Genomic DNA, 19621 nt, shown 5'->3' on the forward strand with positions numbered 1-19621 from the left:
CCTTGTGGTTCTTTTTTTTTTTTTTTATTTTTTTTGCCCTTGTGGTTCTTATTATGACTACAAGACTTACCTCAGCAAACAACTATAAGGGAACTTTGAAAAAAGATTTGCTGTTTATTACTTACAGGTCCTGGAGGGTACATGGTACATCCAGGGCCACACAGTGAGGTCACAGGGTGGGCTGGGGGACTTGGAATTTGGTCTGAGGGTGGGGTGCCCAGGGTTTGGCAGGTTCCCTCTTTATTGGTGAATTTAAAACATAAGAGCAGGAATTACAGTGTCACTCAAGTGGTCATTTTCCTCCATTTCCCAGGACTTTCTAAAAGGGAAACTTTATAGGTGAGAGCAGACTAGCTCTTCATCTAGTTATATAGCTGGCAATATGTTTATTCAAGATGGGAGTCTTTGAAATGGTTGCCTCAATAATCAAAAGGTTGATGTCAATCACTTACATTACAATCAAAAAAGCTTATTGTCAGTGAGATACCACTTTACACCAGTGCGAATAGCTAAAATTAACAAGACAGGAAACAGCAAATGTTGGTGAGGATGTAGAGAAAGGGGAACCCTCTTACACTGTTGGTGGGAATGCAAGCTGTACAAACACTCTGGAAAACAGTCTCAAGAACTTTAAATAGAGCTACCCTACAACCCAGCAATTGCACTACTGGGTCAAAGATATAGATATAGTGAAACAACAGGACACCTGCACTCCAGTGTTCATAGCAGCAATGTTAACAATAACCAGAATGTGGGAGGAGCCAAGATGTCCTTAGACAGATGAATGGGTAAAGAAGAGTGTATACACACACACACAATGGAATATTACTCAGCCATCGGAAAGGATGAGTACCTACCATTTACATAGACATTGATGGAACTGGAGGGTATTATATTAAGTGAAATAAGTTAATCGGAGAAAGACAGTTATCATATGGTTTCACTCATGTATGGAATATAATAGTGCAAGGGACCATAAGGGAAGAAAGGGAAACTGAATGGGGAAAAATTAAAGGAAGACACAACATGAGAGACTTTTAAATCTGGGAAACAAACTGAGGGTTGCTGAAGGGGAAATGGGTGGGGGGCTGGGGTGACTGGGTGATGGGCATTAAGGAGGGCATGTGAAGTGATGAGTACTGGATGTTATACTATCTGTTGCTAAATTGAATTTAAATAAAAAAAAAATCTTACTGGGGTGCCTGGGTGGCTTAGTTTGTTAAATATCTGCCTTCAGCTCAGGTCATGATCCCAGGGTCCTGGGATCAAGCCCCACGTGGGGCTCCCTGCTCAGCGGGGAGCCTGCTTCTCCCTCTCCCTCTGCCTGCCACTACCCCTGCTTGTGCTCTTCTTCTATCTGTTAAGTAAATAAATAAAATCTTAAAAAGAAAAAAAAAGCTTATTGTCAGATACTTAAATGCTACAGTGAGTTGGTTCATGAACGTAGTATGCTTTTATATATTTTAATTTTTCTCTCCTATTTTATACTTTTCAAGTCTTACACATCTGTTCATTTATACCTGGATATTTCATAGTTTTAACTTTATTCTAAGTGGTTTTCCTTTTTTCAGTTTTTAATTATGTATTGCTAGTACATAATTGTATTTTTATATACAATTGAATTTTGCATATTGATCCTGTGGTATTTACAACCTTGCTAACCTCACAATTTTAACAGCTTTTTTGTAGCTTCCTTGGGATTTTCTGTATAGATGATTATTTTATCTATGAACAAAGACAGTTCTACTTCTATATGCCTTCTTTGTAATTTTTAGCTAATTAATTTGCCTTATTGCATTGGCTGGGACCTCCAGTATAATATTGAATAGAAATGCTGAGAACAGACATCTTTGTCTTATTAACTGATCTTAGGAGGAAAGCATTTAATTGTTCACCATTAAGTATAATGTAATTGTAAGCTTCTTTATAAATGTCCTTAATCGGGTTAGAGAACATCCCTTCTGTTCCTAGTTTTCTGTTTTTATCATGCAAAGATGTTGAATTTTGTCAGATACTTTTGCTGTTCTGTTATTATTGATGTGTTCATATGGATATTCTTTTTTAGTTAACAAATATGAATTATGTTGTTTGACTCTTTTTTAACATTGAATTTTGAATATTAAACCAAGCTTGCATCCTGGAGTGAGCCCTACTTGGTCATGATATATATATTAGCCTTTTTATTTATTACTAGATTTAATTTGCTAAAACTTTGGTTTTTTTAATTTGAAGATCTGATTGACTTTATTAAGTAATTCATGAATTAAGTAGCATCCTATCTAGCATGTAGTGGGTAACTCCCTTGTTAAGGACTTTTGCGTTTGTTCATGAAGGGTATTGGTCTGTAGTTTTTTTCTCCTTGTGATGTCTTTGTCTGGTTTGTTATCAACAACTCCAGACGATTTTAATGTTTGCTAAAGTTTGAAAACCACTACTATAGCCTATTCTAAGGCTTGGTAATGCCCTTGCTTTAAGAATACTTGGTGGAGGGATGCCTGGGACGTTTAGTGGTTGAGTCTCTGCCTTCGGCTCAGGGTGGGATTCCAGAGTTCCCAGATCAAGTCCCACATTGGGCTCCCTGTAGGGAGCCTGCTTCTCCCCCTGCCTGTGTCTCTGCCTTCTTTCTGTGTCTCTCATGAATAAATAAATGAAATCTTAAAAAAAAAAAAAAAAAAGAACACTTGGTGGAAGTGTTTGAGAAGCACTTTCAAAGATTTTTGAGAAGGATGACACTGAGAATTGTATTCTCAAAGCATCAGTTCTGGCATCAGTGAATAATGAATTGGTTTCAGCCTCACTGAGTAATCAGGGAAATGCAAATTAAAAACCACAGTGAGAACTATTTTCATACCTATTAGCTTGGCAAAAAGTAGGAATCTGACAATTCCAAGATGTAGTAGGAAGTTTTGTTCACTGTTAATAGAATCATTTAGCTGAATCCCTTTTGAGAGAAATTTATCCTTATCCTGTAAAGCTGAATTTATTCTATAATCCAGAAATTTATTTTCTAGATATTTTCAGAGAAATACCCTTACACTTCAGAAGCTGTTCCACCCTCATGAACTCCTATCTAGTCATGGCCTTCCTACCTCCCTATCCTGACTTTATGGTAGTCATGTATTCGCTTTCCTTTGTAGTTTTAACCACTTGGGTATACATCCTAAACAATATGGCCATATCTTGCTGGGTTTTTAAAATTTCTAAGTTGGAATTAGAGGGGTGCTTGGGTGGCCCAGTCAGTTGGGCATAGTTTGTTCATTTTCATTACTGTGTAGTATTCCAGTGTGTGAGTAAACTATTTGCCTTCCCAACTGCTAATGGACACTTGAGGTGTTTCTAGTTTTTAGCTGTTATAAGCAAGTGTTCAGTGAGTACATTGATTTGATTTTCAAATGTTAAAGCAGCCTTTTGTTGCTGAGATAAGATAAATCAACTTGGCCATTGTATAGTATCCTTTTCATGTATTGACGAATCCAATTTGTTAATATTTTAAGATTTTATGGTTCTGCTCCCAAGGGAGGCTGATCTGTAATTTTCCTTTTTATAACAGCCTTGTCAGATTTTGTATCAGGATGTTAGATTCATAATGTAAGTTGGGATTCTGTTCTCTTCCTATTATCTGAGCAGTTTGTATTAAGACTAGAATTCCTTTGTCTGAAATTTAGTGTTGTTGGCATAAAGTTGGCCATAAAGTTCCTATAACACCTTTTATTATTTTTATTTTTTACTTAAATTTTACTTAGTTAACATACAGTGCAATATTGGTTTCTGGAGTAGAATTCAGTGATTCATCACTTATACAACACCCAGTGCTCATCACAAGTGCCCTTCTTAGTACCCTTCACCCATCTGATCCATCCCCCCCACCTCTCTCCATCAATCCTCAGTTCTCGTATGAGTGAGATCATACAGTATTTGTATTACTTTGAGTTATTTCACTTAGCATAATACACTTTAGCTCCATCCACGTTGCAAATGGCAAAATTTCATTCTTTTTGATTGTGAGTAGTATCCCATTGTATATATATACCACATCTTTATGCATTCATCAATGAACAATTTGGGATCCCTCTATAGTTTGGCTATTGTTGATAATATTCGTATAAACATCGGGGTTCATGTACTCCTTCAAATCTATATTTTTATATTCTTTAGGTAAATACCTAGTAGTATAATTCCTGGGTCATTGGGTAGTTCTATTTTTAACTTTTTTTTTAAGATTTTATTTATTTATGAGAGGCACACAGAGAGAGACAGACACGGGCAGAGTGAGAAGCAGGTTCCATGCAGGGAGCCCAACATGGGACTCAATCCCGGGCCCCCCTAGATCACGCCCTGGCTGAATATGGCACTAAACCGCTGAGCCACCCGGGCTGCCCTATTTTTAACTTTTTAAGGAACTTCCAAACTGTTCTCAGAGTGGCTACACCAGTTTGCATTCCCACCAACAGTGCAAAAGGGTTCCTCTTTGTCCACATCCTTGCCAACACTTGCTGTGTCTTGTGTTGTTGATTTTAGCCATTTTGACAGGTGTGAGGTGGTATCTCAGCACAGTTTTGATTTGTATTTCCCTGGTTATGAGTGATGTTGAGCGTCTTTTCATGTGTCGATTAGCCATCGGGATGTCTTCTTTGGAAAAGTATCTATTCATGTTTTCTCATTACTTAACTGGATTGTTTTTTGGGTGTTGAGTTGATAAGTTCCTTACAGGAATGTAAGGAACTGTAGTTCCAACTTATAGTTGTATACTAACTCTTTATCAGATATTGTTGTTTGCAGATATCTTCTCCTATTCCATAGGCCACCTTTTAGTTTTGTTGTTTTCCCTCTAACACCTTTTAACTATATAACAGCATCTAGAATGATGTTCCTATCTTCATTCCTAATGTTGTTTTGTGCCTTCTTTTTTTTTTCTTGCTTAAGCTTGCAAGGGGCTTATCAGTTCTTTCAGTCTTTTTAAGAACCAACTCTCAGGCAGCCCCGGTGGCTCAGTGGTTTAGCGCTGCCTTCAGCCCAGGAACCTGATCCTGGAGTCCCAGGATTGAGTCCCATGTCGGGCTCCCTGCATGGAGCCTGCTTCTCCCTCTGCCTGTGTCTCTGCCTCTCTCTCTCTCTCTTTCTCTCTTTGTCTCCTTGAATAAATAAATAAACTTTCTCTTAAAAAAAAAAAAAAAAAAGAACCAACTCTCACCTTTTATTAATCCCATTAAACATTTTCTGTTTCATTACTTTCTGTCTTTATCTCATTTCCTTTCATCTCCTTTGTTTTTGTTATTTTCTCTCTTGAGTTGGTTGCTTAGCCCTTTACTTTCTAGCCTTTCTTCTTTTTCGATTATGAGCATTTTAAAACTAGAAGCTTCCCTACATCCCTGAAGATCAGTGATGATCGTCAGCATTTAGAGATTGCTGCCTCCCTCTTGATAGTTGTGCTTGGACTGCTGTGACTCTTTAGCACCATATTCCTTCCTGCAGCCCAGCTATTCTTTACATGTGATTGTGCATGAGAGTGGGTGCCCTACTTAATGCACACGTCCAACTGGGGCCCAAATACAGCAGAAAGAACAGAAGCCACTGCTTATTGCAGGGTATGGTGGGATGCTAGTATGCATCTCAGCCTGTCTCTAGGTATTGTCTAGACCATGTGTACTATCAGGGGAACCCCTGGCAAGCTGCCCCCTTCAGAGTTTCTCTTATTATATCCTTACAAATTTTTATTCTTTATTTTACAAATAGAATTTTTATTTTAAAGCCAAAGAATATGACATTTTAATGTTATGCTTGTGTACTTTGTAATGTTTTAATAATTTTTGCATTTATCCTAATTGATGGGATATTTTACCTGTTCTCTGAATGATGTGAACAGAATTTATACCTCATAAAAAGTATGTTTCATGTATTCAGCATTAAGTACCATTTCATTAAGCCAACAAGGCGCCATGTCCTGAATTAGAGTTTCAGTCATTCTTATGGTGGGATATGGATCTTTATCATCATTTGTGAACAAGAGACATTTATTTAATATAAAGTCCAGTGAATTTCATCATATGGATGATAACCTAGTCAGTACCTGCTGTAGACATTCAGAAACTATTTATCGAAACACCTGATATGTTCACAAAAATTTAAAATATTTTTTACTGGCTTTTTTACTCCAGAATATAGAATGGAATATTCTTTCTGTGAGATGTATCTTAGTGGACTTGACAATTTGAAAAGCAGGGCACTCTTCCATTGAGCTCCTGGGTAGATATCTCATTCTACTCTGTCCCCCTGTAAACTGACAGGCATCCTACAAAGTCTGAACAACCAGCTTTGCATGCATTATCCATCACTGGACCTGAGGGGGATGGGAAATACTTGTCCTGGCCCATCTCTGTCTCAGCCTAACCAGGCTGTTTCATGAGGCTGAAAATGCCACACAGTATGTCCCCTCAGATACCACAAAAATAGATTATTTTCTTTTTCTTCTTTTTTAGTTTTTTAGTTTTTAAAAAGATTTTATGTATTTATTTGAGAGAAATGGCGAGCCTGATGGGGGCAAGATGAATAGAGGAGAGGGAGAAGCAGACTGTCTTCTGAGCAGGGAGTTCAATGCGGGGCTCAATCTCAGGACCTAGAAATCATGACCTGAGCCAAAGGCAGATACTTAACCAACTGAGCCACCAAATTAGACTATTTTCAACTGATACTATCATCGTTCATAGTTTTATTTATTTATTTTAAAAGTTTTTATTTATTTATTCACAAGAGACACAGAGAGAGAGGCAGAGACACAGGCAGAGGGAGAAGCAGGCTCCATGCAGGGAGCCCGATGTGGGACTCGATCCTGGGACTCCAGGATCACTCCCTGGTCCAAAGGCAGGTGCCGCTGAGGCACCCGGGGATCCCCCCCCTTCATGGTTTTATTTAAAATTTTTCTTCTTGGGATCCCTAGGTGGCGCAGCGGTTTGGCGCCTGCCTTTGGCCCAGGGCGTGATCCTGGAGACCCGGGATCGAATCCCACATCAGGCTCCCGGTGCATGGAGCCTGCTTCTTCTTCTGCCTGTGTCTCTGCCTCTCTCTCTCTCTCTCTCTCTCTCTGTGACTATCATAAATAAATAAAAATTAAAAAAAATAAAATAAAATTTTTCTTCTTAAATTGTTTGTGAACTATGATAATCCTTTCTGGTGATATATTAGCAAGTTAGTAAAATTAAAGGGATTAGAGATGATCCTCTTGATTCCACCAGCTATGTCCCCTACCTCCTATGACAAAGTTATCTTCTGAGCTCCTGAGGAAACTCATCTGTAAAATGCAATGGCAATAGTACTGAGTTTATCTTCTTGGGAGATTGTGTGAAACCAATATACATGCAGCTCACACCAGAGTGCCTGCTGGGAGTGAGCACACAGCATCGTTAGCAGGTTCTGTTTTATTTGAGCTCCTCTGTTCATCAAACTCATTCTCTTCACACTCATTCTTTTCACCCTGTAGACATGCCTGAGTCTCTCTTGTCCTCAAAATACACACGTTTCTCCACTCACTCCGTTTTCACTCCAGCTACTAGCTTCTCATTCCTTTCACAGGCAGGCATATTCAAAGTGTGGGTCTCACAGTGTGAACTAGCAGAAGCCAGACACAAAAGGCAATGTATGATTCCATTTATATGAAGTTAAGGTACAGCCTTACTTTCCTTAACAGGAGTTAAGGAAAACTGCAAGGACAGAAGTCAGATACAATTACCTAATAGGTGAAGTAGTGGTGGTTTTGACTGAAAAACACTCCATAGGGTGGAGGCCAGAAAGATTTTCTGTTGTGTTTTTTTCTTTTTTTAAAGATTTTATTTATCCATTCATGAGAGAGGCGGAGAAGCAGGCTCCACGCAGGCAGCCCGACATGGGACCCGATCCCAGGTCTCCAGGATCATGCCCTGGGCCAAAGGCGGCACTAAACCGCTGAGCCACTAGGGCCACCCAGATTTTCTGTTTTGATCTAGGGGGTGGTCACACAGGTGCATACATGTGTGAAAATTTATTAGGCTGCAGCTGTGAAAAATGAGCCCTGTAAATTAGGCTATTACACATCTATCTAAACAAAAAGAGTTCACTCAACCTTCACCACCTGTCACTTTTGTGGCTCATCCCTACCATTCACATTCTTGGTCACCAGAATGTTTCCACACATTTGAATCATTATTACTCTTGACCTCCCAGCAACACTGAACACTGGTAATCACATCTTCCTTTATTAAACTCCCTTCTTGGACCTAGAAACTACTCTTCTTCCTGGTGACCATGCCTCTGGTTCCCCTTTAGTTTCCTTCAGCAACCTCTGTCAGGAAGCTCTTTGTGTAACTCTAGAATCTCATGCTGATTTGGCTCTGCTGGGTACAGGGTACCTACCCAGCACAGCAGCATAGAAACTCACAGGCACCCCTTTATAAAGCTGTGGCTTTTACTGACATGGAGCAGTGATTATTACATAGTGAACTGGGACTAGACTAACTGAGGAATGGCAGCCTCAGCTGGAAGGTGTCCACTTGGAGTTCTCTGTGGTAGTTGAAAGACGTTGAAGTCTTAACAAAAATTCAGAAGTGTAGATTCTTCTGAAGACATAAGACCCACATAGAATGAGGACACATGATTAGTATTGAATTATCCAGTATAGATGGTTATTGCTCCAGATGTTAAGAGAAAGGTGTCAGAGACTGAAGTGAGCTTGTGAAAGCCTCTTCTCCTGTGTCTGCTTGCTTAACTCTTGCCTCATTCCAGCCTTTGCTCAAATCTCACCCTCTTGATGAAATTCTGCTGTATACTGTAGCCATCTCCTCCCCCCAGTACTCCAGATCCCACCTTCCTCTACTTTCTCTCTATAGTAGTACTTAATTGCCTTCTAACACAATAGTATCATTTGCTGATTCATCATGTTAATTGTTTGCAGTTTGTTTGCCCTATCAGCCTGTAATTTCCACAAGGGTAGGGATATTTGTTTTGTCCACGTACATCTCACATGCCTAGAACAGTGCTTTGGCACATACTAAGTTCATAAATACCCATTGAATTACCTGAATGACTGGTTCAGCCAAGTGGTTTAAAATCCAAGCAAGGAAAAGAAAAGCCTGAGGCTCATAAGGGTGACATTAACCCACATTATAGTACCTCCCTCACCAAGGCAGAGCTTTCTCCAGATCCACACTGTCCTCTGGAGGGCTGCATTTGGTCGTGCCAGGAGTCACCTTGATATTGTCTGTAGCAGTCTTGTCTGCTGCTCCCCCCAGTCACAGATTCCTGAGCAGCAACAATAGTAATGCTATGTATAATTGGCAACCCAAGTATTATCCAGGGGAAAAATGTAAATATTCCATGTCAGGAAGTGAGAGATGTGTGTTATAGTTGGACTGACATCCCCAGGGACCAGGATCCTTTCATTTTGTACTGAATTTGTTAGCCACTGGTTAATTTGTAGAGTTAGAAAATAAATACAAATCAGAGCTCGGGCAATGAGATGATCTATTTCTGTGTCTTTCACCAATATGTATGTATGTATGTATAGCTCTGACAACCTTCTCTCCCTTCCCAGGGTGAAAAGGCTGATAGCTTCTACATTATAGAGTCTGGTGAGGTGAGCATCCTGATCAGAAGCAAGGTGAGTCTGCATGTGATGGTACAAGTGAGGCCAGGTGCATGCACAGGAAGTAGCTGCTTGCTTTCAATAATGTGAAATGTGTCTAGTGTAACAAAACCATCATTGTTCTATGGAACTGGCAAAGACCCATGTTTAAGTATCTCCAGTGGTAGGAATTTATTATATTTCTCCTTATTCCTATAGCCTTTGCCTCTGTGACATAATTAATGATATGAGAAATATTGGCCTACAAATCAATAAGACAAAGATAAACACAGCTTAGTAAAAAGTGGGGTAATTACATGATAAAGGTGTACACGTGGGTGTTGAATATGAAAAAAATCTTCCTTCCTAGAGTACTGGTGGGGAGGTCTGTTGGACCAGTATTACTATGCCATTTCATGGATAGGGAGGCCTAGAAAACTGATGACCTGTAGGTGGGAGGAGTGATCCTTATCATAAATCCATTGTCACCAGATTTCCCTATTCCAAATTTTTTAAGAATGTAGAATTTATTAAAATGGTTAAATATAATACTAACCTAATATGAAACCTTTCACAGAATATCTTTAGTAAAAGTTAAATATGGAGAAAGAAAAAGATGATTACCACCTATAAGATGGCTTGATTCCTGATGAAAAATAGATCTGCTGTTTCACATGAAACAATAGGTTGAAACGTCTCTGTTCTTTTACTTGTTGTTTTTGGACTAGTGATATATGTTTGCACATTTCTCAAATACTCATTGACACCTCCTGATCACAGCATAGTGTTGGGTATGTGGGACCAGCAGCACTGTGGCCCTGGGGAATGAGGGAACTTGTCAGGAATGCAGTCCTGGGCTCTGCCCCAGACCTACTAATCAGAATCTACATTGTAACAAAACCCCAAGAGAGCTGGTTTTCCTGTGACAGTGTGGTAACTGCTACTCTAAAGAAGGGACTAGATGGGCACAAACACATCTGCAGCCCCAGAGAATGCTGCAGAAATTGGAAAGAGTGTTGGCTCTGATGGATCAGATCAACTTCAGAGCAGACAGGTTGGGGCAAAAGTGTGGAAGGAGGATTAACCGCCGATAACCTAAAGAGCCTCTTAGAGATTAAGACTAATTCTTACCAATAAACTCTAAATAATTTTTTACTTAAATTATTGCTTAGCAGATGGATTTGTTAAAAAAAAGGAAATTAGATATTAAATATAATATGCTACATTATTTTCACTAATTTGAAATTACAAATTCCAACCTGCTTGATTTCTTAATACAGAGTTAAATCCCTAAATATCCAGGTTGAAAATTATCAAAAAATGTTTTTAATTACTCACCTCTTCTAAAAAAAATGTATATGTGGGGGGGAGGAACCACTAACTTAAGATACACACTGTACCTAAAAGAAAATTTGTCACTGTATTGTTTGAGAAAGGCATAGTCTCAAATCAAAAAGAAGTAAACCCAGGATTGTGCCTTAACCTAAGAGAAACACTGACATCATTTAGCAGCAATTAGCTTTTCCCTTGTGCCTTAGAAGTTAGCATCTACCAAAAGAAGAGCATTCACATATATATAAAATATGTGTAAATGTATATTAAAATACATATGTATTTTATGTTAATATATAATGTATGTTATAACAATTGGATATATATTTTCTTTGGAAGATATATCTAAATCTCCCAAAGAAAATGGTCTGTTCCCTACCTAAATTAGTCATTACCTGAAATGTGTTGGGACTTGGATGAAGCCCCAGGTAAAAGCCAACTCCTCTAATTAAATCAGACCACTAAGATGAATTAGCCCATGCAGTTTACATGGTACAGTTAGTGTCTCCACAAAGTGAATTTCTTAATAATTGTGTTAAGTGTGCTGAGAAGGGAATGCAAGTGTGTGTGACTTGACATGCCCAGCTGTGATTCTAGAATCAGCCTAGGTCATGTTTTCCACCTGCTCTAGACTAAAGCAAACAAGGATGGTGGGAACCAGGAGGTTGAGATTGCCCGTTGCCATAAAGGGCAGTACTTTGGAGAGCTTGCACTGGTCACCAACAAACCCAGAGCTGCTTCAGCTTATGCAGTGGGAGATGTCAAATGCTTAGGTAAGAAAAACAAATTCTTTATGCATTTATACTTTTTTTTTCTAACACGCAGTACTTTTTTTTTCCCCATCAGTAAGCCTTGTCTCATTTCACCAGTTCTCACACACCTCTAGGCTTGAACGGTCTGTGGGGCCAACTAGAAATGGGTGAATATATCCTTTGAGCAAACATTTCTGAGCACAGTATAGCCTGTGAGAAGAGCAGTAACAGAGGCAGAGAAGTCCAGGGCTCTGTGGGGATCAAGTGAATAGGTGATACTCAGCTCTGCAAAGTCATAAACAGATGACACAGCCCGGCTATACTCACATAGAAACATCGGTCTTTTTTCCAAGTGCCCAGGATCCCACAGTCTCATTCCCCAAGGTGAATGGGTATATTTAAGAAAAGGTTTGCATGAGGGAAATGACTGAATTACTGGTGTAGAGAATTCATTTTGTCTCATGCCTTTTTTTTTAACAACGCAGTTATGGATGTACAAGCATTTGAGAGGCTTCTGGGGCCCTGCATGGACATCATGAAGAGGAACATCTCCCACTACGAGGAACAGCTAGTGAAGATGTTTGGCTCCAGCATGGATCTGATTGATCCTGGGCAGTAGGTGTACCACACCCCAGAGCCTTCTCAGTGTGACACCAAAACCTTCCGGTCAGCCACAGAACACACACAGAAGACAGACACGACAGAACTGTTCCTGCTATTGCCACCGCCGCTGCCACTGCTACGGCCGTGGGCATTTAGAAAACTTGAAAGTCAGCACTAAAAGATGGGCAGAGGTTCAACCCACACCTCCTCCACTTTGCTTCTGAAAGCCCATTATTAGACCACTTGTAATGATTATTCCAACCCAGTTGTCACATCTTTGGTTCAAAATGGCATGTCTCTCCAACAATTTAAGTGCCTGATACAAAGTCCAAAGTGTAATCATCTTCCTTTCCTCTCTGGCTGCTACTGTTGCTGTTGGAAGTCACCACAGGTCTGCACAAACCTGTGTATAACTGTAGACACCCACCCCTAACCTTTCTCAAGGGAGGAAATATTGTAGCCCTTGATCTTCTCCTTCGTTTGTCCTTTGAGAAAATCCACATTTGTTCACAATTGTAGCCTTTGGTTTTACAGTAGATGGCGGCAGGTAGGCTGGAGGTCTGTGGTCCTGTGGCATTGTCCTGTCTGCTGCCAGCTGCACCTGTGACAGCTGTCTCCAAACTCACAGTGATGCTTAGCAAAAGGCTTTGCCTAGGACCCAGCTGGTCAGCACCCCAGCACACACTGATTGGTCATGAGGACCCTGGTTAGAGCAGAAAATTTGGGTTCAGCACATTCTACAGGTAGCAGAGGGCCAGGGAAGGTTTTCTGGGTTGGGGGTTTTGGTTTGTGTTGTTTAGTTTTAGATTTTGTTTTGTTTTACTTAATCTCTGTGCAGTTTGCATGAATGAATTACTGTCCATTTCTAAGGAGCCAGGGTCTGAAGGTGCCATAACTTTATCTGACCCAAATACTTCCCTGGACAACTCCTGCCATCTCGTTTCCAGTTGTCCCTACCAGCTGATAATGGCAGTATGCCAGGCAAGAGGTTGTACTAAGAAGAGAACCCTTTCCTTTTACTCCAGTGTTGTTACATAGCTTTGCTGTTGAACTATCAATTTTTAAACTCTTTAAAGAAGATGCAGCTATTTTTTTGGAAATTAAAAAAAATTATTTCTGTATTTTGGGAATTCCCATTGGACCTGTTCATGTATGTCAGTTTGTCAACTGACTCAGGCATTCATCCTGAAGATCAGCTCTTTGTTTTTAAAAATCAGAATCATTCACAATGTCATAGAATTACTGCAAAGAACTTTCTAATTAAGGTGTGATATTTGGGGTTCTAACTATTAGCCCCAAAGGAAAGTAACCTAGCTTGTATTTTAAAACTTTTTAACCTTTTAATAATATCAGGTAGAAATTCTGATGAATTATCCTAATTAACTAGATATATTTCAGAATGAATTTTTTCTTCAGAATGACTTAGAATCAGATACTACAGGAGATCCTAAGAGCAGTGTGAATTTTGCATAGAGATGAATTTGAATATTGTAGCCAAGTTTATATTCAATCAAGAGGCCCTTTCCAATATGATTTACTTCTTAAACTTATGTGATTCAATAAATCCCTAAGAGATTACATGCTGAGGTTTGAGTCATTCCTGTTGTAGGATTATGATGGAGCCCACATGGTCCCTTCCGTTGTCCACAGAAGCCAGGCTTTCTGCTTTTAGCATGGACAATGTGGTGGAGAGATTTCCAGAGTGGTGACCCAACCACAACCTTGGTCAAGTCTCCCTTTTCCTTGTGTTCTGTGAAGCGAAAGCAGCAGGACTCTTTTCAAACTGCCCTAGCTAGGTAGTCTGCATTGCAACTCTCAGAATCGTGAAAGGTTATAACTAATACCCCAAAACAGGCAGCTAGCACTGGGAAAGCCCATGTGGCTTTTTCCCATGATTTTCCAAGGTTGTTCTTCTCTAAGGTGTTGCTTTATTAGCATCAAATAAATTAAGAAAGCAGATCTTGTACTTTAGCAGATAGGGATCACACCGTTTCTTCCAGAAGCAGCAGGTACATTGAGCTTTAGGAGTGTCACAGAGGCCTAACCTCAGACTATGTGTGGACTCTGTTTAAACACTGAGCAGATGCCCCCTTTGTACCTCCATGCCAGCATTAGTCAGGGCTGGCTGTGAGCTTAGTGCCAGAGTCACTCCTGCAGGCTGCTAGGCATGGGCCTTCTCATCCTGCCTTCTTACACATCCCAGTTCAGTCTTCCCCTTCACAGAAGCCTCTGATGCCCCCAACTCACTGATGGTTACTGTTTTACAGAGTAGAATTCATCTAGATTTGAGTCCTCCTGCTCTAACTACAGACTGACATATGGATCATGAGTCCAGATCCTCACTGCATTCAGGGTCCCTTGGGGGTCCGGCTTGAGGAAGGAAGACTTTAAAGGGACCAGTGTGAGTGAAATAGGACACAGCCATTAGCAAGGTGCCAGAAGTCTGCCAGAGTTTCAGTTCTTTTTGCAGCATGAGGACTCAAAGGTAGCAGGCCCAGTTTGACCGAGGACTCTAGTGTCCACATTATACCAGGCAAGCCCTGCACCAATTGGTTGGGCTTCAAGGGGAAGAGCGTGTTTGGACAGGGATCCCTTTGTTAATTGTTTTATATTGTTCTCTTCCATGGATTAGAGCTTCATGCCTTCTTCATGGCCTCTTTCCTGGCTCTGCTATTGATTTGGGATGGTAGAGAATATTCCTGAGAACCTCGAGGTTCAACCTACAGTATTTTCCTTCCTTCTAGCCCCAGTTTATCACACCCACTCTCTTCTTTTGGTTGTAGTCTCTGAAGAAAGGGTTCATGTGCCCTGTCCTCTTAGTAGATAGTCTAACATAGAATTGCTATAGATTCTCAGAAGTCAGAGTGCAGCTTTTCTTTGAGCAGTTTAATGAATGAATTCAGCAGCAAAGTGGCAAGAAATGGTTCTCCAGCCAGGAGAAGTCATGTTTCATCCTCTTAATGCCCAGATTCTGTGCTCACAATGGTAGTCAATGAGAGGTGCCACTGGTGCCCAGCAACACCCTGGGCACACAGCATCTCCATGTGAAGTCGCAGTGTAGAAACAATCTTCTCTCATTTAGAAAAAGTGAAAGAGCATTTTTGCACAGAGAAAAAGGAAAAAGACCCATGAATGTCATCTTTTATCTTTTGTTTTCAGTTGGCTGATGTTTGGAATTTTTGTTCTTGACATACACTTGTAAACCAGTCTTGCCAAGATAAAAGTTGTTTTGGTTTTTCACTACAATTACCTCTTGTTCCTCCTGTCTTGACTGCTGACGTTCCTCAATGATTCTAATGTCTATTTTATGGGAAGCAGCCTTCCCTGTGGGTTTCCTTTTACATACTGCAGGGCTATCTTTATACTTAAAAAAAAAAAAAAAAAAGAAAAAGAAAGAAAGAAAAGAAAAGAAAAAAGAAAAAAAAGGAGAAAACTGTCACTAACCTCATGGGGGATTTGCAGAAAACCATTTAGCCCACCTTAAGCAAAAGGTAGATTTCCTCATTGTTTTCATAAACTCATTGTAATAAAAGAAATCTAATTCAGCATTATTGTGCTACCTCAAAGGTAAAATGTTTTAAGGTATTTTTTTGGTCCTGAGTTCACATAGTGTTTGAAATGTCTTTCAATTGGAATTGTTTTTTAAATCATTGGGGAGAATCTTATTTTAAACGTTTTACACTTGTATTTTAATCTCAGAAGAATAAGTGATTAGAAAGTGATCAATTCTTGTTCTGTAGTATTGAACATATAATTAAATCATTGTTTGCCATAAACAAGGTCGGGTTTTTTAAAAGGAAACTCTAGGGCTTGGCTTTGCTCTTGGTTAATAAAGGCTGACAAATCATGTCTGACTTTCTGGTGCGGCCTTGTGTTGTTTGTCCTCTCATTTTAGGGTTCCAGGCCATCATAGAACTCATCTGGCAGATACATGGTTGGGACTGGGATATGAGCTCTTGAAAATTAAAGAGGAGGCCTGGCCTATGTATCAGGGTTCTCTAATAAGAACGAATAAGGAGTGTGTGTGTGTGTGTGTGTGTGTGTGTAAAGAAATTTATTATAAAGAATTGGTTTATGCAAGTATGGAGGTGGGCAGGTCTCATTATCCACAGGATGAGTTGGCAAACTGTAGACCAAGGAGAGCTGATGATTTCATTTCAGTCTGAGTCTGAAGGGTTGAGAACCATGAGAGCTGATAGTGGTCCTTTCAGAGGGTAGCAGACTGGAAACCCAGGAAGAGCCAATGCTCCAGTTTGAAGCAGTCAGGCAGGAAAATTCTCTTACTTGAGAAAGAGTCCCTTTGTTCTTTCTGGGCCTTCAACTGATTAGATGAGGCCCACCCACATTGGGGAGGGCAATATGCATTATTTACTCAATCTACTGATTTAAGTGTTGATGTCATCTGAAAACACCCTTACAGAAACTCCCAGAACAGTGGTTGGCCAAATATCTGGGCACTCCGTGGCCCAGTCAAGTTGATGCATAAAATTAACTATCATAGGGGCACCTGGGTAACTCAATCACTTAGGCCTCTGACTCTTGATCCCAGCCTAGGTCTTGATCTCAGGGTTGTGAGTTCAAGCCCCATGTTGGGCTCCACACTGGGTGTAAAGCCTACTTAAAAATAAAAAAATTAGGGGATTCCTGAGTGGCTCAGCAGTTTAGCACCTGCCTTCGGCCCAGGGCATGATCCTGGAGACCCGGGATCGAGTCCCGCATCGGGTTCCTGCATGGGGCCTGCTTCTCCCTCTGCCTGTGTCTCTGCCCCTCTGCCTCTCTGTCTCTCTCTCTCTGGGTCTCTCATAAATAAATAAATAAATAAATAAATAAATAAATAAATAGATAAAAATAATAAAAAAATTTCAGCGGTGCCTGGGTGGTTCAGTCAGGTAAGCATCTGACTCTTGATTTTGGCTCAGGTCGTGATCTCAGGGTCATATGATTCAGTCCCATACTGGGCTCCATGCTGGCTGTGGAGCCTGCTTAGGATTTTCTCTCCCTCTCCCTCTGCCCCTTCCCCATACACCCTGTATGCATATACCCTGTCTCTAAAATAAATAAATAAAATCTTTAAAAATAAATGAACTTAATCTTTTTTTTTAGTTTTTAACAATTCTGAAAAGTTAACTATCACATCGTGGTATTTGAGTTGTTGGGGATGGCATGGAAGGGCATTGAATATATCCCTTGTCAGGAAAGATAAACTCACCAATGAAGCCCAGCAAAAAACATTTCTTGTCTGACAATATTACTTCTACCATTTCCTTCTCAGTAACATGGCTGTAACGAGAACTAGCAATGATTCTGTGATAACCCAGTATACCTACAATTTCTTTCCAACTGACCAAAAGAAGCTGTTCTACAACAAAATCATGTTCCAGTTTGATCTTGCCTTGACCTGACAGTACAAAAGGGTCAAGTGGCAGGTAAACATACGAAATATCCCCACGGAGCTCAAGAAGCTGGGAGTTGAGCTGTCCAAAAGCCAAATTGGCCTTGTTTCAAGGCTTCAAAAATGAAATATGGCTTGCCTTTTGTGGTTTTAGTGGTGGTATTGTTATGAACAGTTAAGAAGTGCCAGGACAACAATAAGATCATATTGTCCACAGTCTCAGCCTTGAAGAGGTCCTCACGTGAGGATTTTGCTTTCTTGTATGTTCGAACATAAGCTCTAAATTTGCCCTGTCAAAGGTACCTGAATAAATCTTCAGTGATCTTAGTGCATCCATTTTGTAACAACAATTAAAACAGTTTACTTACACTGTGATTAAGGAATCTGTGTTTGTTTCACAAGGCATCAAGTATGAATTTGGCTTCCTTTACCCATCCTCTCTGTAGACAAATGCCCCGTCATATCATGGCACAGATACTGTTACCTGATTATTTGGGGATATGCAGATAGAATGCAGGGTGTTGACCAAGAACATACTGAATAATCACTTGTGAATTTATTTTTTTATTTTTTATTTTTATAAATCTTTTTTTTTAAGATTTTTATTTATTCATGAGAGACACACAGAGAGAGGCAGAGACATAGGCAGAGGAAGAAGCAGGCTCCCCTTAGGAAGTCCAATGTGGGACTCCATCCCTGAACTCCAGGCTCACTCCCTGAGCCGAAAGCAGAGCTTAACCCCTGAGCCATCCAGGCATCCCTCACTTGTGAATTTAGAGGAGTATTATCTAGGTTCTGAATTAGAATGTCAGAAATTAGGTCTGACTCCACTTATTCATTGATTGAGCAAATTTTGATGACCTGCCGTGGACATTCCTGACACTGTGTTTAAACCCCAGGAGGGATGCCTGGGTGGCTCAGCAGTTGAACGGCTGCTTTCAGCCCCAGGGCGTGATCCTGGAGTCCCGGGATCTAGTCCCGCGTCAGGCTCCCTGCATGGAGCCTGCTTCTCCCTCTGCCTGTGTCTCTGCCTCTCTCTCTGTGTCTGTTATGAATAAATAAATAAAATCTTAAAAAATAAATAAACCCCAGGAATTGGGTGTCTGGGTGGCTTAGTTAAGTGTCTGCCTTCACTCAGGTCATGATCCCAGGGTTCCAGGACCCAGTCCCGCATTGGGCTCCCTGCTCAGTGAGGAGTCTGCTCCTCCCTCTTCCTCTACCCCTACCTCCTACTCATGCTCTCTTTCTCTCACACTCTCAAATAAATCAGTAAGATCTTTAAATAAATAAACCCCAGGAATTCTCAAGAATGATAGGTCTAGGCAGCCCAGGTGGCTCAGCGGTTTAGCACTGCCTTCAGCCCAGGGCATGATCCTGGAGTCCCGGGATCAAGTTCCACGTCAGGCTTCCTGCATGGAGCCTGCTTCTCCCTCCGCCTGTGTCTCTGTGTGTCTCCTCATGAATAAATAAATAAAATCTTTAAAAAATTGGCTCCTCTGTAAAAAAAGAATGATAGGTCTGCCAGGGCATCCTGGACCTTTCTTCCATTGATGATGGAGCTTATCCTCCATGTTTCTGGACTCATAGACAGCAGCCCCGGTTTCTTATTTCATGGATGATCATGCTCCCAATGCCTTATCGTTGCCCTTGGTCATGCTGCTCTTCTTTAAGGGCTGCTGCTGCCTCTTCATATAAAGTGAGTGGTTTGGACACACAGCATGCATTGTCCCTCACTGCTCTAGCCTGCATCACACAATTCTGGTTACACAGCATCTGAGACACCATTAAAGGAGAAAGACTAGATGTGAGATTTGGAGGAGACTCCCTCCAAATAAGGACTTCGCAGAAATTGTCACCTTCATCCTACTCTTGTAAACATCATGATGAAACTTGGCCAGAGATGACTTTTGGGCCTAGGTTGCATTTTGTGATGTCATAAGCTAAAAATCAAAC

At 40.5% G+C, this 19621-nt stretch overlaps 1 protein-coding gene across 2 annotated transcripts in view; it reads left to right on the forward strand.

Moving 5' to 3' along the window:
• Window positions 1-16130, forward strand: part of PRKAR2A (protein kinase cAMP-dependent type II regulatory subunit alpha) — a 110260-nt gene extending 94130 nt beyond the window's left edge. For both annotated transcript variants that reach the window (XM_072786302.1, XM_072786303.1), the window contains exons 9-11: window positions 9560-9625; window positions 11553-11694; window positions 12159-16130. In XM_072786302.1, coding sequence (XP_072642403.1) covers window positions 9560-9625; window positions 11553-11694; window positions 12159-12292 — 342 coding nt within the window. In that variant the 3' untranslated portion in view covers window positions 12293-16130. The remainder of the gene's footprint in view (window positions 1-9559; window positions 9626-11552; window positions 11695-12158) is intronic.
• Window positions 16131-19621: the final 3491 nt, after the last annotated feature.

Source organism: Canis lupus, chromosome 19 (genome assembly GCF_048164855.1).
Source record: "Canis lupus baileyi chromosome 19, mCanLup2.hap1, whole genome shotgun sequence".
NCBI lineage: Eukaryota > Metazoa > Chordata > Mammalia > Carnivora > Canidae > Canis > Canis lupus.